We start from the raw sequence: 21908 nt of genomic DNA, 5'->3' as shown, positions 1-21908 counted from the left end.
TGACTCCCCATTGTAACAGTGTTAAGAGGGTGGGAAATCGGATTATGGTATTTGAAAAGTGGGACCTTTAAGAGGTGATTGGATTGTGAGGACTGTGCCCTCATGGATGGACTAATTCACTCATGGAGTGATAGATTAATGGTTTCATGTGTTATCAGGGAATGGTTCTGATGGCTTTAGAAGGAGAGCAAGTGAGCACATTAACTCTCTCATGCCATTCTCACCATGTGATACACAGGTCACCACAGGACTCTGTAGAGTTTCCACCAAGAAGAAGCCCTCATCAAATGTCTTCCCTGGACCTTGGACTTCTCAAAACTATAAGAAATAAATTTTGTTTTCTTATAAATTATCCAGTTATAAGCAACAGAAAATGAACTAATACATCTTGATTTCTCCTTTATTTTTGAATGATAGTTTTGCTGGATGTAGAATTATTAATCGACAGTCTTTTTCTTTCAGTGCTTTGACTATGTTATCCCACTGCTTTCGGGCCCACCTTGTTTCTGATAAGAAGTGAGCCATTAATCTTGTTGAGGATCCCTCCTACATAATGAGTCATTTCTCTCTTGCTGCTTTCAAGATTCTCTCTTTGTCTTGGGCATTTGACAGTTCGATTATGATATGCCTCGATGTGGATCTCTCTGAGTTTATCTTTCTGGAAGTTCAGTGAACTAAAGCAAAAATATAGGAACAGAAAACAGATCAATGGTTGCCTATGGTTGGAGTGGGAGAAGAATCCGAATACAAAGGGAATGCTCAAGAGAGTTCTTTGGTGTCTGTGTCTACAATGGTGGTAGTGGTTACAAGAATCTATGCATGTGACTCATAGAACTGTACATCAAAAAAGTGAAATTAATTATATGCAAATTTTTTAAATGTTAGCAAATGAAGATGGATAATTTTTTAAAAATATATAAAATGTCCACACAAAGTTTTACATATATATTTTAAGTGAACACCTGTGTACTCTCATCCAGGTAAAGGAAAAGAACATTGCAAGCACTCCAGAAGCCCCCCCGCCAAATTCTTCTCCCTCAGTGTTGCCCTGCTGCTACCCCCACCCCCAGAATCAATCACAGTCCTGAATTTTTTTTTGGTGGGGGGGCAGCTGGCCAGTACAGGGACCCGAACCTTTGACCTTGACCATGCTCTAACCAGCTGAGCTAACTAGCCAGCCATGAATTTTATCATAATCATGTTCTTGCTCTTATTTATCTTTTTACCACCCATGCATCCTGATATATTTTGGATATGTTGCCCCCCACCCCAAAGTTCATGTCAAAATCTGATCCCCAACTTGGCAGTGGTAGGATCTGTTTGGGTCATGATGGGGCAGATCCCTCATGAATAGATTAATGCCCTCCCTGGGGGAGGGGGAGTACTGAGTGAGTTCTCACTCTATTAGTTCCCATGAGAGCTGGTTGTTTAAAGGACCCTGACACCTCCCCTCCCTCTCTCTCTTGCTTCCTCTCACCATGTGGTCTTGCACCATGTGGTCTTGCACCACTGGCTGGCTGCCTACTGCTTTTCGCCAAGAGTAGAAGCAGTGTGAGGCCTGTGCCAGATGCAGCTGTCCCAGAATCATGAGCCAAATAAGTCTCTTTTATTTACAGATTACCCAGTCTCAGGTATTCTGTCATAGCAACACAAAAACAGACTAATACACATCCCTAAACCATATATTTCAGTTTTCCTATTATATTTTGCTTATTTCACTCAAAATTGTTTTGTGAGAGTCATTTATGTTGTATGTAATGGTTGCTTATTTACTTATTTTCATTCCTGTATATAGTTCCATTGCATAAATGTACCATATTTTATTCTCTATTCTACTCTCAATGGACATTTGGATTTATTCCATTTTGGGTCTCTTACAAAGCTGCTGTAAGCATTTATGTACGTGTATCTTTTTGTACATGTGCCATAGTATCGTGAAAGTTGTCAGAATCAAAATGGATTCACATGTGCAACTCCTAACAGTAAGTAAATAAGTAAAACAGGAAGGGTGAGAAGGGGGGGCCCTCACATATACAAGCCTATGATAAGAACTAATACAAGGACTCTCTTACGCACCTGTAACGAAAACTTTTGCCAAGGATTTTTCACACTGCAACTTGCTACATGAGTCACAAGGAGAGCTAGCTGTATACACAAGAACATTTGCCTGACACCATTTCTACTAATGAATTGGCATCAACTCCTGAGATAAGCCCCTGTAATCAAGGCTGTCTTTGTTTCAAAATAAATTATGTGTACTTTTCTTTTTTGCTTTTAAAAACCTTTGTCTTCCTTTACTTCCCTGAATACAGATATAGTTTACTATGGGATGTGTATTCCCATTGCAATGTTATATTTCCAATTAAACTCATTATGCTTTTAGAGAGCCTCTCTCCATTTGTTCTTTAGGTTAACAATCTCTACAGTATATGTTGTATACCCAAGAATAGGGCATATATACCTTCAGTTTTACTAGATTATGCTGAGGTTTTTTCATCTTTTCATATATGTCAAGTGTAGAGCAAATACCTCTAATGATATATGGTGCAGACACAAATAAGGGTTTATTGGAGGGAACTTTCAGGCAAATAGTTGGGAAAACATATATGAGGCCCCAAATTCCCTTTATCCAAAAGGAGGCTTACTTAGCCCAGGTAGGGCTGAACTCATTGTTGAAAGAGCTCCAGGACAATGGTCCCATTTTCATGCCACTTTAAATATTTATGAAGAAGGTAGGAGGGAACAGGGAGTATCTGGAAAAACTATGTAACAGAGGGAGATTTCTGACTATGGAAATGTATTGCTAAAACGGGGAGAATCCAGAGCTTGGATACCACTTAGGGGAGTTGACATGTGATTTGTCATGCTGAACTAGCTGTTTCTTTTGTGAAATACACATTCACATCTTTTATCCATTATTCTATTGGATTGTTTATCCTTCTTGGGGTTGTTGGGATTCTTGTACCTGTGAATTTGTGTCTTTCATCAGTTCTGAAAAAATCCCAGTTAGAATCTCTTCAAAAATTGCTCTTTCCCGGTCTCCCTCTTTCACTTCTCAGTTTTTCCTCCATGGCTCTTAACATCCCTTCAATATGTTCTATCTTTTTCCATATTTTCCTCTATCTCTGTGTGTTCTGGGTATTTGCTTCTGACCTGCCTTGCATCCATTAATTCTCTTTAACTGTCTCACTGTTACACATATCCATTTAGTTTTAAATTTAGGTTATTGTGTTTTTAATAAAAATTGTCAGGTGTTTTTTCAGATACCTCATTTTTTATGTTTTTTGATCTGAGGAGGCATCTCAAAGTATGACTTTTATTTCTTTATATAATGCAAACATAATCTTCATCTGGTGTTTCAAATTTATGAAATCTTTGTGGGTCTAGATCTCACATTTGTTTTTTGTTATTTCTGCTGATTCATTGTTTCCTCATTTGGTGATTTTTTTATTTTGTGATGCTTACTGTGCTCAAAAAGCTTTGTGTCACACTTGAGTAACTGGTTCACTAGATATAAAATTCTTGCTTCACTTTAAATAGAATCCTCTAAAGTTGTACAAAACACTGTAGTCCTACTCGTGAATACAATGTTTCAGATACTATAGACTGGCTCTCTTAACATTTATTTCAACCTTGCTTTGGCCTGAATTCCTATACTGTACCGGCTAGAAGGCCAAGAGCCAATATCTCTAGACTCCTTTCTATCTGGGATTCCTCATGTAACCTAGGCCCTGCCAAACAGATGCACTGGCCCTAGAGTTGGAGCTAAGAATGGGCAAAAGGAGGTGACAGCCACCTTCAGAGAGACCAGATTTTCTGGTAATCATGGTAATGGAGGTGTATGGTTCCTCTGGTATAAATATGGAAGTTTCTAGCATCCAGTCCTTTGTATCCTAGCTGCCAGATAGAAAGGAATGGTGAGAGTGGTGATTTCTCTAGGATATTCCCATGACGTAGTTGGGCATTTCTCTGGTCTTTGTTGACACTGGTTGTGTTATTTTGGGTCATGTATACAGCATCCAAGACTGGTTTCTGGCCTTCATGGACATTGTATAAGCTTCTTAAGACCCTTTAGTCAATCTCTTTTTACTTAAGCCATCTAGAGTGGATTCTATCATCTACAACTAAGAACTCTTATCTCCAGTGAAATAAAAATGGAATCCAAGAAACCATAGATCAAACTTTGGAGTGATGTGAGAGAGAGACAGAGACAGACCTCAAGATACAGACAGTGCAACAATCAAGCACTAGGTAGAACTTACACATAACAGAAGGCTACATGATGCCTTTATGCCAGTTTTTGCCTATTAGTATGAGGGCAACTTTTAAAAGTTCATGGAAAAATAGAACTAAAAAGATATTCTGATCACCATACCAGCCAGCCACCAAAAAAAAAGATAATACAAATCTTTTCATGAACTTATTGAAGACTCCTCATATTTGCCCTGTTCCTGCCCTTGGAAGATCTACTCTGAATTGCAGGAGAGCTACATTTTGTAGGCTCCTTTGCCAGCTGGGTTAGTTACATTTTACCAGTGGACTTCATAGGTTGGAGATTATAAAGTGGGAGGAAGAGAGAAATTACTGTTTCTGGCTCTAGCCACGGCAGGTGGCCAAAAGTGACCACAGGTGGCTAACAAGTGGCTACAGGTGATTGTAGTCTCCAGCACCAACATCAGCAAATACAGGCTTATAAACACCAGACCAAAGGTAATATCCTGATTCCTGGGTGAAAATTCCCTTCTCCCTTTTCCTCATCTAGCTCTTCCAACACTTTCACGTCTAATTTTAAGCATTAAATTTCCCTCTGCTTGAAATACCTAGAATGGGTTGTTTATCTGGCAAGACTCAGACTGACACATAATTCTCCCTTCTGTCTGAAAGATACTAATCAAAGCTTATCATTTATCAACACTCTCCAAGAATGGCTGAAGCAAATTCAAATGCTCTCCACTGATCTATCTTCCCTCCTTTGGTTCCCTCCTTGGAGCTGTCCCTGTCCACGCCCCTACACCTGGCCCATCTGCCGTCTGACTCTTAGCACCATCTTTCTTTCTTTCTTTCTATTTATTTATTTATTACTCATTCATTCATTCATTTACCCTGCTGACTGCTAGAACCATTCTATTGCATCCTTGACTGTTTGAGTCCTTGTTGATCTGCAGTGCTATGTCACCTGTGTGTAACTCCCCTGTCTGTGCTCACACAGCAACTGGCCTCCACCTTGGCACACTTCAGTGTATTGTTTAACTGTCCCTTCTCTTGACTGGAAGCCCCAGGAGGTTGGGTGTGGGCACTGTTGATCCTTGAGTCCTTGCATGCTTTGTACTGAGTAGGAGCTTACAGGCTGCTTGACAGCACAGTAATGACACCTGTAGTAGAAGCTGATGGGCAGAAACGAGCCCTAGGTTCAAGACAGCCCAGGTGGGATCCTCTTTCCGCTCAATGTCTCCAGAGTTCAAGTGATGAGAGTGTGCAAGCGTGTGCAGAACAGGAACTGAGAGGTAGGCTGAGGCCTGCCCCAGGGGGAGGACCTGGGACACAGAGACAACAGGAAGATCAGCTAGGGTGCCAGGTAGCTTTAATGAGCCCAAGCACCTCTTCCTCCACTTTGTCTCTCCCTCCCCACTCTTCCCCTTCAGTTCTGGACAGTTCCAGCCTGCCCAATGCTCTGAGGCTCTTCAGCTGGAGGTGTTATTTCTTCTGTCCCCTCAGCCGCTCCAGCCGCCTCCGAAGGTCAGGGGGCACCTTGGCCCCTGCTGCCAGCAGCTCTCGCAGTCTCTGTTTGGGAGTCTTGGTGAGCAGGAAATTGCAAGGGAAAGGGCCCTCTTCGAAGGTGACCCGGCAGCTCCGTGTAGCTGTATGGTAGCCCTCGGCACTGGCAGTCACCACATAGTCCCCTGGGGTCAGCAGCCGCCAGTAATCCCCACCCCATGCTGAGGGGAGTGAAGGGCAAGATCAGGGCTCAATGATCCTCAGCTTCCAACCCAGACTAAAGCCCTCCACCCCCTCCTCCGACTCCTCCTCCCCACCCCCACACCCACCCGTTGTAACGTCATGGTTAATCCCATCCACTGCAATGACAGCATCAGCAATCCCAAGCTCTGTGTCCTTGTCCCGCACAACTCCTGCAATGCCCATGCGCACCTGTGTGGGAAAAAGTTATCAAAACCCTTTCCCTTCTGCATGAGAACGTGACCTTCAGTTAACTTTCTGGCTCTGTTCCCCTGCAAAGGTCATATGTCTGCGATGTTCCTAGGTGACAATACTTCTGGTAAAAATGTCTCCTGACTGATAAGTTACATCTGGACTGATAGAAAGCCATTATCGTTGTGCTTCCCCAAGTTTGGTGGCCCTTGCTATTGGGCGTGTCTTTTGCAGAACGCTTGGAAGCTATTCTTAGGGGCCATTACAAAGGATAAGAGTTCCTGCGGAACAGGAGGCTTCTGTGGCAGGGCAGTTCCTGCACCTGCCTAATGTCTTTTCAGATGACAGCTTTCCTGCAGATGGCTCTGGGATGGCTCTATGGACCACCACCTAGACTGCTGCAGGGTCTGCTCCCACTGGCTAACAATGCCTGATGCCTCCACCCTGGCAGACTGAGCTTCCTGTCCTGTCTCCTTCCCAGACACCCTAAGGCCAAGTGTGGCCCCCGACATCTTGTGAGTCTGATGCCAGCTGGACCTTAGAAGAACCCCTGGCAGGAGCTGTGACCTAAGTGGACAGTGGACTGGTCAGGAGTGACTCGGCAGGCTGGGGGTCAGGGTTCAGATCCCACCTGCTCCAGGTAGGTGAGGAGGGCGTCCTTGTTGTTCTCCCACTCCTGGGGCAGCTCGTTCTCATGAGGGAACTTGTCGCAGGACAGCTCCACAGTGACCTCGAAGCAGTTGGTGTGTAGGTAGCTGAAGTCATTCATGCCTAGGGGTATCACAGATGCTGGAGCCTAGAGGGTGGGATGGGAGTCCCACCCTCCTGATGCCCTCCTCTGGGAGACTTTAGGGTGGGAGTTGACACTAGCACAGCACATAACAGCAATTGTTTTATCAGGGCAGGGGTCGTGGGGATGGGGCTAACTCCACCCTTAGGCACATACTCCCAGGGACTGTGTGCCAGTCCGCCCCGTTGATGACGTTGCCGTGCAAGGAGAAGTCCTGGCTGTGGCAGGGTCGGCGATCCGTGTCCTGCATGACTCGGCTAGTGCCAGCATAGACAGTGCTGAGCCAGCGAAACACAGCATCATCCGGCGTGGGTGTGAGTTCACGGGCAGCCCATGGAGTCCGAGTCATGTCAAATGGGTAGGACACCACAAGCTCACCCCCGTGGAGATTGGCACTCAGCACAAAGGGGATGCGCTTCATCCACTCGATCACTGCCCGCGTTTCAGGAGCCACCTGGACAGGGGCAGGTCAGGGGGGGTGGCAGACAGAGACAAGGGGTCCCTGGGTGGTCCTCCACTCCTGCCTCCAGAATACTCACAGTGGCATTGGGCAGGGTGTAATAAGTGGGCAGTGGCAAGTGATGGTTGGGGACAGTGTGGGGCACCAGCCCATCATCCTCTGCTTCCCACAGTGGTGTGTTGAGGTCAGCAAAATTGTGGTTCAGGTCAATGCCTTGGTGGTTCCAGCGGCCTTCTGCCCAGCCCACCAGCTCCGAGCCCTGCCAGGGAAGGGGCCTGTTCAAGCCAAGCAGGCTCCAGCACCAGGACAGAAGGGGCAGAGCCTTGGGCCAGGTGGCCTACCCGGCGGTAGGCAGCCTCATAGCCATCAGGGTTCATGGAGGGCAGCAAGTGAATGCGTGTCTCAGTGAGCAGCCGGGTCACTCTCGGGTCCCCTCGCAGGAACTCATGGCACAAGAACTGCATCAGGAGCAGAAGCAACTCCCGCCCCAGGGCCTCATTCCCATGCATGTTGGCCACGTAGCGTACCTCGGGCTCTCCTGGGAACACACAGGGGCTCGAGGCTGGCTCACAGCCTTGGCCCTGCCCTGGGCCTACCTATCTCCACCCCACCTGCCAGTACCCAGCTCATGCTCCCCAGGCTGGTCCGACATTTCCATCACATACAGCTTCAGGCCCTGGTAACTCTTCCCGATGCTGTAGATGCGGGTGATGTTGGGGCACTGCTCGTTCACCTGCTTCATCAGCTGGGGGGTGGAGTGTAGCACAGCATGAGGCATGGGAGGATTACACCCAGGGGTCAGACCATGTGTGGCCATGGAGGGACTTACAAGAGTCAGCGGTGGCCCACACAGATGGGAGCATCATGGCATGGTACAGGAGGGGAGCAGCAGCAGACCCAGAAGGAAGGGGCAAGACAGGGGAGGTGCCATAACAAGGGAAACTGGGTCAGAGCTTAGGGGTCAACAGGTGGAGGAGACAGTTGAGGGAGGGGGAAAAAACAGGCAGTCACAGCAGGTTATGCCCTGGTGAGAAGGGGACCTGAGCTAGGCATGCCCTCCTTCTGGGGTCATAGGGGTTATATCTGACCTTTCTCATGGCCTTATAATTGTGATGCTGAAAGTCCAGGGGGTCAGAAGATCCAAGTGCAGAGGCCTCCGGGACTAGGTCCTTAGGATCTGGTGCAGGGAGAGTTCATGGTAAAAGGTGAGTTCATGGTAAAGGGTGAGTTCACAGGGACGGATGCTCCCTGCATCCAGGCTCCACCCATCCAGCCTTACCCCAACTGCCCACCTGAGACCGGGCAGGCCAGGATCTCTGCCCGGAGGCAAGAGGCGCCTCCCTGGAGCCAGGTCTGGGGCAGCAGGCGAATGAAGCGGGCCACCTGGGGCTCTGGCAAGAGGTTCAGCACTGGGGTTTCTGGGTCTGAATTGGCAGGAAATACCTGGGGGCATCAAGTCCTTTGTTGGGGCTGCTTGAACCCAGCAGCCTGGCCCAGGGCTCAGGGAAGGAGCTCAGGCCCAAGCTCACCAGGTAACCCTCTCCGGTGGGCTCCACTGAAGATTCACACCCTGCATAGACTCCTGCCCACAGCCCCTGCCAACGGGCAGCCCTAGGTAGCCATGCTTTCTGGCTTGGTCACAGCTCATTAGACCAGTATGGCCACATGACTCAGGAGGAGCCAATTCTAAAGCTGGCCTGAACCCCATACTGTAGCCTGGTGTAAAAAGGGGTCCCTGAGATGGGGAAGCCAGAGCCATGAGGAGGTGAAAAGCGATGCAAGGACCAGAGGCTCACGGCCAGAAGAGGTGTTCTAGGAGGAAGCTACAGCAGTGAGTGGTACCAGCCCCACAGTGGAGTCATGTGGGGAGGATGTGGGCATGTCCCAAAGCAGCCTGGCTCCTGAGGCTGCCTGACTACAACCCCCCTTTCTTCTGGAATGCCTAAGTGGACACCTATCCCTTGTCCTCAGAGAAGCCTCAGCCTAGCCGAGCACCTACAGTGGGCTGGGTGCCCAACTCCCAGCAGAGAGGCCCCAGCCACAGTGGGACCACTCACTGCGTCCATCCCACTGCTGCGGTTCCTGCTCCCCCACCAGGTCCGACTGTCATTGCTGAACTGGACCTTGTACGATGTGACCCAGTCATACCTGGCAGAGAGGTAGGGGGGAGATCATTGGAACCCCCAGGGTTCCTACCCCAGCCCTCTTGTGTCTGCCCATGACTTCCTGGCCTAGGGATGGCCTGCCTCACCTCCAGACAGAGTTCCTGCCCTGTGTGACAATGCCGGAGAAGCGGGTAGGGTGCCCAGCATCCACCTGGAGCCACGGCTTAGTGTCCTGCTGCTCAGCACACCAGGCCCCATCATACAGATCACCGTCCTCCAGGCCTGACTGTGGGCACAGGACATGGTGATCAGGCCCAGGTGGGTAGAGTGGGGTGGACTAGGACAGGGAAGGGGGAGGAGAGAAGATCCCAGGAGCTGCCTTGCCTGCCCCCGAGACCCAAGCTCTGAGCCAGGGTTGCTGACCTGGATGTTGAGCCGTCCTCGGTGTGGTCCAAGACCAAAGGACTGGCTGCTGGATGCCTCGAGCTGGTTATCTGAAACTCGCAAGGACTCCAGGCCCAAAGGCGGACAGCCTGGGGCAGGGATAGAGCCGTGAGACAGGCCCAGAGAGAACAGAGTCAGGGCAGGTGGGAAGCTGAGCCTGAGCCTGCTCCTGTGCTGGGCAGGCAGGGGGCATGCCTACAGCCACGAAGCCAAGATCTAAGCTCATAAGTGCTCCAGGGGCTGCAAGTCTGGGCAGAGTCCCTGGAAAGGCAGTACCTGGTTCTTGTTTCTCAAGGAGGTTGAGGGTGCCTGCTGGGCTGGTGGTCACCTGAGGCCTAGCAGTCACCAGTGGACTGAGACGAGTTAGCTTCTTTCGCTTCTTCACAATGATCTTTTTCTTCTTGATCACTCGAATGTGCTGTTGTGGAGTCCCTGGGGTTCAGGAAGGTACAGCACCAGGGGAGGGAAGAATTGCATGAAACACCAGACAGACGGGAAGGTCTGCCAGCCCAAGAAGGCATGCAAGGCTACACCAGGCCCCACTGCGTACCAAGGGCCTCAGCGTGGCATTAAAGGCTGGCAGTATGACTCCAACTTGACTCTCCAGCCACTTGCTTGGCTCCTCTTTCTCCTTCTGACCCTCTAACCCAATGGAGAGCTACATCCAGCCACTAGGAACTCCGGGACTAGCCCTGTAATACCATCCACTACCTCTGATTTTTTTTTTTTTTTTTTTTTTTTGCCTAATTCCCATTCGTCTCTTGCATCTCAGACAGGATGCCCTTGGAGGAGCCTTCCCTTAGGTCCAGACTAGGTCCCATGCCCCAAAGCCTCTGTGACACCTCCGTTGCTGCGTCTTCCCTCTGGGCTGTGATGTCCTATCCTCAAATCCATGTTTGCCTGGGTGCTGAGGCTTTCCAGGGCTGGGCCTGCCTGCTCACCCTTCAGCATAGGGCCTTCCACAGGGTGGGTGCTGCTAGGTCCCCATCCACCCAAGCTCCACAGCTGCCTCCAGAACATGATGCACATTCTGGTGTCTGTGCCCCTCCCAGTGCCTTCGCGCACACTGTCTCCTTCTTGGCCACCCTCTCTCTTCAGCTCTTCCTCACTCAGAGATACTCACCCTTCAGGACCCATCTCTACTTGCCTCCTCTAGAAGCCCTTGGCTGCCCCCATTGCCTTCCTCCCCCAGCTCCCACATCTGAGAAGCTAGGTCAGCCACGTGCCCCTCCTTCTGGAGACAGTGCCCCTTCCTCCAGGCAGCCTCCACGAAGGGCTCTCTCCTCCCGTTCCTTTGTTCTCTCCTGGCAGCCTTCCCCTCACTCTCCCTCCTACACAGTCTTGCTCTGCACATTTTAGTCTCCATGCCTTTGCACCTCTTTCTCCCCTCCTCTAGGCTCTGGCCTCAGTTTCCTTATCTATGAAAAGGGAAGGTTTGGGGCTGGAAGAGGCAGCATCCCATTGGGTCTGTCCCTGGACTGCTGACTAAGTCTGGCCGGAACCGGGGCTGCTGAGTCAGCAGCTACTGCACCAGGGAAGGGAGTATGTGTGTGTGTGTCTGTGTGTATGTGTATGTATCTGTGTGTGTATCCGTCTATATGTACGTGTCTGTGTGTATCTGTGTTGTAATCTGTATGTATCCGTGTATAGGTGTATATCTATGTGTGTATCAGTGTATCCGTGTGTGTGTATCTGTGTCTGTGTGTGTGTGTCTGTGTGTGTGTGTCTCTGTGTGTGTGTCTCTGTGTGTGTGTGTGCCTGTGTGTGTGTCTGTGTCTGTGTGTGTGTCTGTGTGTGTGTCTGTGTGTGTGTGTGTCTGTGTGTGTGTCTCTGTGTGTGTGTGTGTCTGTGTGTGTGTCTGTGTGTGTGTGTCTGTGTGTGTGTCTGTGTGTGTGTGTCTGTGTGTGTGTCTGTGTGTGTGTGTGTGTGTGTCTGTGTGTGTCTGTGTGTGTGTCTGTGTGTCTGTGTGTGAGTCTGTGTGTGTCTGTGTGTGTGTCTGTGTGTGTGTGTCTGTGTGTCTGTGTGTGTGTCTGTGTGTGTGTGTGTCTGTGTGTGTCTGTGTGTGTGTTGAGCAGGGGAGGGGGAGGACCGACCTGCCCGAGAAGAGGAGAGGGCCCTCGGTCCGGGAGCTCACCGTTAGCCTTCTCCGCGGGCGGCTGTGCCGAGCTGCTACGCGGGGCCGGGGTCGAGCCCGGGGCCTCGGTGGTCGCAAGGCTCAGCACGGAGGCGCCGGACGCCCCCAGCCCCAGATCGACAGCAGGCGCGAAGGCGGCCAAGAGGAACAGGAGAGCCCACATGGCGCGGGTGGAGGGGTGGGAGCGCGCGGGTCCGCGGCGGTCGGTGGGCTCGCCTCTTCCTGCCGGCTGCTCCGGAGCCCCCCGCCCCTTCCTGCTGCCCGCGCCGTCGCCTCACGCCCCTCTGCAGCCTGCGGCCCGCCCACAACCAGCCCGCGGGCCTCGGACCTCGCCGGAGAGGGGAGGGCCGGGGCGGAGCGCGCGGGGCGGACCCCCGAGGGGCCGCGGGAGAAGCCGGGCTTCCCGAGGTCTCCGGATGCACCCACCCCCGGGCTCCAGCCGTCCCGGGCTCACCGGCCTCGCTCGTGCGCTGCCCTTTACCCTCTGCAAAGCTCCCAGTCTCAGTGCTGTGGCGCGCCCGTCCCACAGCAGGCGCCTACTTTGTACCATGCATGATGCCGGCCGCTTTACACCGGTCAACTGAGGCGGAGAGCGACTAATTGACTTGGCCAAGGTAGCAAAGCTGAGAACTTTGGGAAGGAAACTGCAACCCGAGAGGGAAATCCATCCAGAGCTAAAGGCCCCCTGCCAGGGCGGGTGGGACAGAAGGGGGAGAAAGTGAGGGGAAACTGAGGCGGAAGACGGGGCGCGAAGGGTGGGGGTGGAGGTGGTCCTCCAGGAATCCTTCTGAAAGACAACCCGAGGGGCCCAACCAGCGGCGGCGCTTCCCACCACCCCCGTCCCCCGGCCCCGCCTCCGATCTCCTCTTTCCTCCTTTCCCTCCCCTCCCCTACTCCTTTGCTCGCCCGGCTGCCACGTTCCGGGGTTACATAACACGAGGAGAGACGCCAGAGCCGATACCCAGCGGGCCGGGGCCGCGGTGGAGGGACCGAAGCTTGACGCGCGCCTTGCGCTACCCACTCCGTGTCCTTGCTCGCCTTCCCTATGCCCCTCGGGGACCCGGGAGCCGGCAGCCCTGGGGCTATTTGCTGGAATGCCCCAGATCCGGGGATTCCAGAGCGCAGGACCCTTGCCATTCTCCGTCGGAGGCCCCATCCGTATCCCGCATGCCTGGGTCGCCTCCCTGGAAGGAAGAAAACTCGTCCACTGTGCGCCTTTGGCAGGCGCTTTGCTTTTGCAAGGAGCCCTCCAGGGAGATGCTGTCATCCTCACGGGAAGGGACGTCCAGAGGTGGCCGAGAATCCTCTGGAGTGCGCGGGGCACTGAGCAAATATTTTTTGCAGGACCACTACCTATATAAACAATTTGAATCACCCAAAATCAGCGCGTCAGCACCACTCCGGCGGTCCAAGCTCACAAGACCCCTGGAAAGAAATACCACGGCGCGCTCCTGGAACAGAGGCCCACCAAGGGCAGGGACGACCCCATAGGCGGGAGTCCTGGAAAGCATCTTGTCCACCTCATAGCATCCTGTACACCCCATGCGCACCGGGTAGAGGACTTGAGAGCCCCGAAGGGGAGTAACCGGACAGGGTGCACACGCGACCGTGTCCCTCTTTGGAGCGCCCCGCCTAGACGGCGCTGCCAGGTCCCAAGCACAGGAGGCGGAGGAGAGAGAAATTCAAGGGAAGCACGGGCTCCCTGGGCTCAGGGCGGGCAGATGCGTAGTACTGCAGGCTTATGCTTCCCCATGCCGAGGTCTGATTGGGTCCTAGGGCCGCTCCTCCTCTTGCCAAAGCCCAATCTGGCCACTTCCCTGTCCCTGGCCCCCACCGCCATCCAAGTCTTGCAGAGGGATGTGAAAGGCAGGAGGGGGCACGGGGGCACAAGGAACAGGACATCTCAGCTTCCTGAGGCTCCCACCTCTTCCCAGCCGTTCTCCGCTCAGCAGCCAAATTCAGTCAAGTTCCTCCTGACTTAAGTCCTCAGTGAGCTCACCTGCAAAGCCTTTCATGACCAAGTTCTAGCCTACCCACACCTTTCCCATCCCATCTCCCTCCGCGATTCCTCGGGCTCCTGCCAGTCACGCTGGCATTTGGGCTGTTGCTGCAGCGCACCGGCCCCATCCAGCCTCCAGGCTTTTGCACTTATTAACCACATGTCCATGCTCATCATTCAGATTTCCCTTCAACGTCACCTGCCCCCAAAGGCTTTCCCTGACCACGGTGACTAAAGTAAGCTCTGTCACTTTACACACACTATCCCCTCACCCTGTTTTGTTATTGTCTTCAACGCATTCAACGCTGTCCGAGATTATCTTGTTGTATCTGTTGTATGTTCACTGTTTGGGTTCCCCCTAGCAGGAGGCGAGTGCCCCTCCTTGCACCAGAATGTTCACAGCTGTACCTCAGGGCACAGAACAGCACCTCGTCCCTAGCCAGCACTCAAAAAGCTTATGTGTAATATATTCAAGGTTAGGGGAGACCAAGTAGGGCTGAAGGGAAACTGACCCTCCCCTACAGCGCCAGATTTTGCGGGAAAGGAGATGGCAATCCATGAACTGAAAGATCCGGTCCCAGAGGGACTGGGGTGGGGCAAGTGGCTGGATCTGCAGATGCTCATACCTCTTGTGTCCCCTGAGCCCACCTCATTGCCCTTCCTCATGAGCCATCCCCATTGTCCACTACTCTGCACCCCTTGCCTCTCTGCCCTGTTGTAATCCTGAGAGCCTCTTTGTGCCCCTTATGCCCCCTGAGCCCTTCAGCACCTTTTCATGCCCCTCTGTGCTTCCAGCTCAGCTGCCAATTCTGGCCATTGCCACCTGGGGCTGCAAGGGCGCAAAGTGCCAAAGCAGGTTCTGGAGGTGGTGGCTCCAGACGTACAGAGGTCGGTTTGCACCCAGGTACCTGCACAGCCAGATCTCTATCACCAGGAGCCAGGTAAAGGATCTTTCAAGGTCTCACTGGGTCAAGCTGGCAAAGTGCAGCTGAACAGGACTGGGTGGTGGCACCTGTTCAAAGGGGATTTTAGTCTAAGGGATGGGCTGGGAATCTCCTGACAGCTCCCTGGTGTGGTCAGGTTGCTGGGGATGGAGAGAACAGATGACTTTGGTGACACACAGGCTTCATTTCACATCCCACTTTTGTTTATTTTGTTTGGACATCCTTGGGCGGTCTCACTTCTCTGAGACTCAGTTTCCTCATCTGTACAATGAGAACCACATCATCCTCCCAAGGTTGCTGTGATGATGAAGTGAGATAATATGTGGTCCCAGGGAACCCCTAGATTAATCAAGTGAATTAAAGGTGGGGAAAACAGCCTTGCATAGCCCTTTTATTCCCACAGACATAGATAGAATAAAACAATACCAAGGAAAAGAAAGGAGGCTGTGTGTTTGGCTGCACAAAAATGAAATAGTGGAATCTACTGTCTGCCTATGCTTCTAATCTCCCGTCCCTAGTGCTAAGGCAGAAGTCGTTCCCTGCTAGGTGCTCTCCCTGTGGTGTAGGTGAGCATTGATGGGGATTCCCATGCCATCTAGATGCACAGAGTGCCATCTCCCCACATGATCATCCTCCCCTCACCACTGCCTCCCCCGCTGTCTCTCTTTTGTACATCAACGTCTCTGAGAGCCTTGCTCCTCAAAGTGCAGTTGGGGAATAGCAGTATTGGCATCCCCCGGGAACCTGTTAGAAATGCAGAATCTCTGCCCCAGACCTACTGAATCAGGATTCAACCCCAGGAGGTTCATATACACATTAAAGGCTGTGAAGCACTGTATGGAGGTTTAGATCACCTCCATCTAAAATGCATGAGATTCACAACTTTCTGAGTTTGATGCTGTCACTGGAGATTTTATCTTAAGACACAAGATTATATCCACATAACATTAAGAAATTGGTATTTCATTCATCCCGAGAGGGCGTATTCCTGATCAGAGTGTGACCTTATTTTTATTTGCTTTTTGTAACTAAATCATTTTTATCAAAATACCACACAATATAGTTTTACAGGTAAATCACATTCGGGCACATAGTAGACTCTGCTCTATGCCTCTCCATTCCCACTTTTAGTTCTTTTTGTTATTTCTCCTTGTATTTATCTTTATGCTTCTATTGCTATTGCTTGATTTTTCTGCTTAGATGTTACCTGTGGATTTCCTGCTATGGAATTAAGAATTTAGCTTTTCTACCACCCTCCTCCACAAACATACATCCAGATACACAAACATACACTTCCCCTCCTCCCGTCCTCCCAGTAAAGCTAAATTGCCATTTGAAGTTAATATTTAGTGCTTTTATTATGACCATGGAAATATTATTTTTCAACTTTCTGTGCTCCATGGAGTCGGCAATTACTTTATTTTATCATTTGCTTGGTTTTCTAGGCAACGATTGCTAATTCAATCTCAAAGTTTCCAACAGAACTGAATATTTACTCTGAATATATTTTAACACAGCCATAATCAACTGATTTTATTTTCTTCTAGGGACATCCCTCCTGGAGCGCCTGTCTTCTGGTTCCAGGATGGGTTGCTTGCTTCCTTCATCTGGGGGCACAACTGACATTCCAGGCCTTTCTCATTGTCTCTTTGCTATGTTTAGTCTCATTTCTTGAACGCCATATTGTCCTTTTTCTTAGTTTAATTCTTCGTTTTGCTGAAACACATCATCCAGTAGCTTCCTAAAAAAGGATGTGTGCAAGGTCAAATTTTTGAGACCTTATATGTGCAGGGGCCAAGAGGAGACATCCCTTTCAACTTCCTGAAGGTTCTCTGAAAAATCACCTGATAAATACAGATTAATATGAAGAAAAGCCATAACAAATTTTATGATATCAGAGTTTTATGTGACACAGGAACCTTCTCAATGAATACACAAAAATAGGGAAAATTACCCGTGTTTATGCTTAAGTTCTATGAAACAGGCATAGCCATGTAGAAATGTGATTGGACAGGAATAACTATGATCTAATGCTAATACACTGAGTGCAGAAACTCAGCAAGGCCTGTCTGTTCAGATTCTTCTTGGTCTCTCTGTGTAACATTCATTCCTCCAGGGTATGAGACAGGACCCTTTCTAGAATGGGATCTTATGACCTATAATCAGACAAGATAGGCTACAGAAATTCTTTGTGGCCAGCTGCAAGACAGAAAGGCAGGGGAAAAGATTAGAGCATATCTATGACCTGCCTTGCAAAGAGGGGTTCTAGTTTCTATGGCTTGCCTTAGGGGAGAATGAGGCTGAGAGACAGGAGGGCAGGAGATGGTCACAGGAAAATTTTGCTTTTGAGGTCTTCATTTTGGGGTGTCACTGTCTGGGCCCCAACATAAGGTTGAAAATGTGATTATTCTACACTCACACTAGGTAATCATTTGGACAGATACGCACTTCTAGGTTGAAAATCATTTTCCCTCAGAATTTTGAGAGCCTGTTTTATTGTTTTCTAGCTACCAGTGTTGGTATTTAAAAGTCTGATACCATTTCAACTTCTGGTTCTATGTATGTGATCTTTTTTCTTTTTATAAAGCTCTTAGGAGTGACTAATGCTCTTTAAGATTTACTATGCACCAGATAATTCTGCATACATTTATAGGAGAGTTCTAGTTGTGATTTCCTCAGTTTATTTTTCATTCGACAATCGTTTAAGTGCTTCCTATGTGCCAGATGCTGGGTCATAATTCCTAAAAGTAGAGCCTGATTCTTATTCTATCTCCTCCTCTCCTAGGGGCTATCTCCCCTGCCCTCGACCCCATTAGTTTTCCTTCAAAGTATATGGGGACAAGGATTAAGTTCTCCTAATTATGACTCATTTCCACTCTTGCCTCTCAAGTCACTAAACTGAGATGTGCTGGAACCTCTGTAGCCACCCACTTACAGATTATCACTGGGGACAGGTTTCTTTTCCAGGAGACCAATCCCTTTTAAAAAAAAAAAAAAAAGATGACTGGTAAGAGGATCTTAACCCTTGTCTTGGTGTTGTCAGCACCATGCTCTCCAAGTGAGCCACGGGCTGTCCCTAGAGACCAATCCCTTTATTACATGTTCATTTTTCTTAACAGCATTCTCAGAAAGTTACCTTAACCCCTAATTAAGGTTATTCTAATTAGACTTACTATTTCATAGCCCTCTTAGGTTCACATGCTCTTCTCCATTTCTAAACCGCAGTATCTGTAACACTTCACACAAACAGTAGTCCTTAGAACACCTAAATGGCCCCCTCCTCTCCCCACCCCCATTTAGCAGCTCACATGGGAGCCCAGTGCCAGAAAGCATCTGGTTGCTTCCTGGCAGAGCCTGTTTCTGCGTTCTAGGGCTGCAGTCCTGAAAAATCCCCCATGAGAGCCCACAAGCATCATCCCACTCTCAGAGAGGAAGAGCTGGGGACAGAGATACTGAATGACTTGTCCCTGGACACGCAACTCTGGGAAGAAGAAAGCAGCCCTTTGTCCCTTGGACAGATGCCCAAGTAGTGATGGGGTTAGAATGCCTTCCTGACAACTCAGATCCCCAAGGGAGAGCCCTAGGGCAGAGAATTAGCAAAGGCAAGAGGGTGAGTCTTAGTTCTCAGAAATCACTGACTTCCTGGCTAAGCCCCACTGTGATACTGTGAAATATATATTTGGTATTCTTCCCTGTCCGTTTCCTAGCACACGACTTCTAAAATCCTTAGAATCTCTAAAGTGATGATTTTTTTAATATGCTAATGAGTTGACTGATGGCTGGCAGCCCCTAAGTAGCTTCAGGATGGGGGCTGGTTATAGGAAAGACCAAGGCAGGATTAAAGGGTTGGGATTTTCAGCCCCACCTTGGGGAGGGGAAAGTGCTGAAGGTGAAATTGATCATCAACGGCCAATGATTTGGTCAATCATGCCAATATAATGAAGTTTCCATAAAATCCCAAAAGGACTGGGTTCGGAGAGCTCCCTGATAGCTGACATATGGAGGGTCCTGGAGGGTGGTGCACAAGGGAAAGGCATGGAAGCTTTGCACCCCTTCCCCCATACCTGGCCTTATACATCTCTTCATTTGTATCCTTTTTAATAAATAGGTAATTGTAAGTATGTTTTTCCCTGAGTTCTGTAAGCTTCTCAAGCAAATCAATCAAACCCGAGGTGGGGGGGGGGCTTGTAGGAAACTTGATTTATAGCTGGTCGGTCAGAAGTTCCAGGGTCCTGGACTTGCGACTGGCATCTGAAGTGGGGGCAGTCTTGGAGACTGAGCCCTTAACTTGTGGGATCTGATACTATCACCAGAGTTAGAGGACAACCAGCTGGTGTTTGCTGCAGAATTGATTGCCTGATGTGCTGGGGAAAGCCTATATACATTTGGTCACAGATGTCTTCTGCTTTGATTGTTGCTGAGTAAGAGTATAGTAAAACACTTTGGTTTGTTTTTCCCTATATACTCACCCACCTAGGCCACCAGCTGCTTATGAGGCCAGATTACCAGCAGCCCCCTCCCTACCCCAAGGCCTCACCTGGCAACAGGTCACAATGCTCCAGCTGCCCAGTCCCAGAATGGCGGACCGAAGTGGGAGGAGGTGAGGAGGGTTTGGTGGGTGGGTGTGTGGGGTGGGGGAGATTCCCAAGCAGCCCAATTCCCACTCTCTGAACTCATCCTTGAGAGTCTGAAAGGGCCTCACCCCCTCCCACACCCCACCCATACCCCTTTGTTGTCCCTTCCAGCACTAGCTCTTCCTGTCATCCACCTCCCTCCATGACCCGGCTCTGCTTACTCAGGCCCAAAGGCCTTGTAGATCCCATCCAAATCCTTTCCAGGGGCCAAGGTGCTGGGGAGGGGTCGGGTAGTCAAGTGCATCCATGTGTGTCCCCCCGGGACCCTAGCTGGGCCCAGGTCCTAGACAGTGTCCTAGGGCTGGGGGCACTAGGTCTGACAATTCAGGCAGTCTTTTCTATGGCTGGCCCAGCCCTGCTGCTGCTGCTACTGATCAGCTTCCTTGCCTTTGACCTGCTCCACAGGTAGGTGGGCAGCAACCTGGCAGGTAGTCATTGTAGGCAGGTGGGCAAGTGGTCAACTTCTGTAAGCCTAGGTGCCACCCTCTCTCTCCACAGGCCCACAGGTCCCACCCTGCTACAGCAAAGACTTCTCAGAAGGGGCCAGAGTCAGGCAGCCGGCGAGGGTCCAGGACAGCAGTAGGATCTACTCCTACCGACAGGGGTGCTCACAGGACAACTCAGCCTCCAGGATGCACTGCTGCTGCTGCTGCTCATGGGACTGGGGCTGCTGCTGCAAGCCCATGGCATGCCCTTGGCCCTGCTTGGCCTGGCTTTCTGCCTCCACCCTTGGGCCTTAGGGCCCCTCCTGAAACACTGAGTGCCCTCCAAAACTACACTGGCCATTGTGATTCCTCAGGCCTCCTTTCCTCCATCCTGGGCTGGACAGGTAGGAGGATATCCTTCTATTCCCAGCCTGAGCCTTCGGCAACCTCTGGCCTCATAATATGGGCAACGGATACCTGGGTCTGAGCTGCAGGGCAGCATGAGATGGCTGGATATGAGGCGAGGAGCCGGGACAGGATGGGTGGCCATCCCAGGGCCTGTGGGTTGGGGAAAGCCATTCTGGCCTCCTCTGTGGTTCTAGAGAGTGAGAGTCCAGAGAGAAGTACTTGAAAGAGAGTTGGGGGAGGGGGCTGGATATCAGCCAGCGGGGAAGGGCCAGGGATTCAGGGAGGGCTTCCCACAAGTAAACAGGAGAAACTACATTTTCGGGCTGTCCAGGCTCACCTGCCAGCCTGGAGGGTCCATGGAGAGGGACTCAGATGAGCCTCAGACCCCGCAGTGGCTCCTTTCTTGGCTGGACCCCACCCCAGCCCGGGTCACAATGGGGCTCCTCTGGGGAGGGTAGAGGTAGGGGAGAGTGGGGGCTTGGATCTGGCCGCCAGGCCATCCTGGGCGCTGCAGGAAGCAACATGACTTAGGTGGCTCTGCCCCGAGGTAAGTCCCAGGCCCCAGCTTAAATCCCCACCCCACCCACACTGGTGCCCTCCTGACCCTCACACCCCCATCTGCCCTGCGGTCCCAGGCATCTCCAGGGCTGCTTCTGCAGCTGGCCTGGCCCTCTCCCCAGGTACACCAGCCGTGATGCAGCAGCCACGCATGGAGACAGACACCACTGGGGCCGGCGAGGGGCCTCAGCAGGAGGTGCCCTGGTCGGCCTGGGTCACGCGGCAGGGCTTGGCACGCTGGTGGGCGTCCCACGTGCCCCGGAGCTGGTCCCAGTGGTGGAGCACATCGAGCTGGCGGCAACCACTGCAGCGTGTGCTGTGGGGTCTGGAGGGGATACTCTACCTGCTGCTGGCACTGATGCTGTGCCATGCACTCTTCACCACCGGCTCCCACCTGCTGACCTCCTTGTGGCCCGTCGTGGCCGCGGTGTGGCGCCACCTGCTGCCAGCTGTCCTGCTGCTGGTGCTGAGCGCCCTGCCTGCCTTGCTCTTGGCAGCCTCCTTCCTGCTGCTTTTCTCCACGCTGCTGAGCCTCGTGGGCCTCCTCACCTCCATGACCCACCCAGGCTATGCTCAGGACTTGGACCAATAGACGGGCAACCCCATACCGCTGCCTGTGTCTGTTGAGCCCTGGCCTAGGGCCTGAGGCCCTGGGGAGAGTGAAGGCAGTGGGACCAGGGCCTTCAGTAGGCCCCAGACCCCGAGTCCCTGGCATGGTTTGGGACATGCGTGGTATTGCTAGAGGCAGCAGGTAGTCTGGCCTGACTTCTGGGCACCTTCCTCAAGCCGATGCTGTGGGTACCTGGTGTGCAGGACCAAGGGATTTGAGAAGAGGAGTTAGGACAGATGGCTTAGCCAGG

General features: G+C 51.1%; 3 protein-coding genes across 3 annotated transcripts; 2 read left to right on the top strand and 1 right to left on the bottom strand.

Annotated features, from left to right (window-relative positions):
- Positions 1-5694: 5694 nt before the first annotated feature.
- On the bottom strand, positions 5695-12243 carry CPXM1 (carboxypeptidase X, M14 family member 1). The gene is made up of 14 exons (XM_063086651.1): positions 12081-12243; positions 10223-10378; positions 9926-10035; positions 9649-9788; positions 9455-9545; positions 8690-8840; positions 8486-8574; positions 8019-8142; positions 7739-7935; positions 7477-7656; positions 7094-7391; positions 6779-6918; positions 6045-6147; positions 5695-5936 (listed from the first exon to the last, which is right to left on the bottom strand). Exons 1-14 carry the CDS (start codon positions 12241-12243, stop codon positions 5695-5697), a joined length of 2184 nt encoding a protein of 727 aa, XP_062942721.1.
- Positions 12244-19799: 7556 nt separating this feature from the next.
- On the top strand, positions 19800-20417 carry C1H20orf141 (chromosome 1 C20orf141 homolog). The gene is given in 2 exon segments (XM_063086528.1): positions 19800-20062; positions 20156-20417. Coding segments are annotated over 2 exon segments (525 nt in total).
- Positions 20418-20582: 165 nt separating this feature from the next.
- TMEM239 (transmembrane protein 239) lies at positions 20583-21640 on the top strand. Its single transcript, XM_063086404.1, has 3 exons — positions 20583-20642; positions 20955-21025; positions 21109-21640. The coding sequence occupies exons 1-3, from the start codon at positions 20583-20585 to the stop codon at positions 21638-21640; spliced, it is 663 nt and encodes a 220-aa protein (XP_062942474.1).
- Positions 21641-21908: the final 268 nt, after the last annotated feature.

The sequence above is a fragment of the Cynocephalus volans genome, chromosome 1 (genome assembly GCF_027409185.1).
Source record: "Cynocephalus volans isolate mCynVol1 chromosome 1, mCynVol1.pri, whole genome shotgun sequence".
NCBI classification, from domain to species: domain Eukaryota; kingdom Metazoa; phylum Chordata; class Mammalia; order Dermoptera; family Cynocephalidae; genus Cynocephalus; species Cynocephalus volans.
The sequence above is the reverse complement of the archived record's forward strand: the minus strand, read 5'-3'. Positions and strand labels throughout refer to the sequence as shown.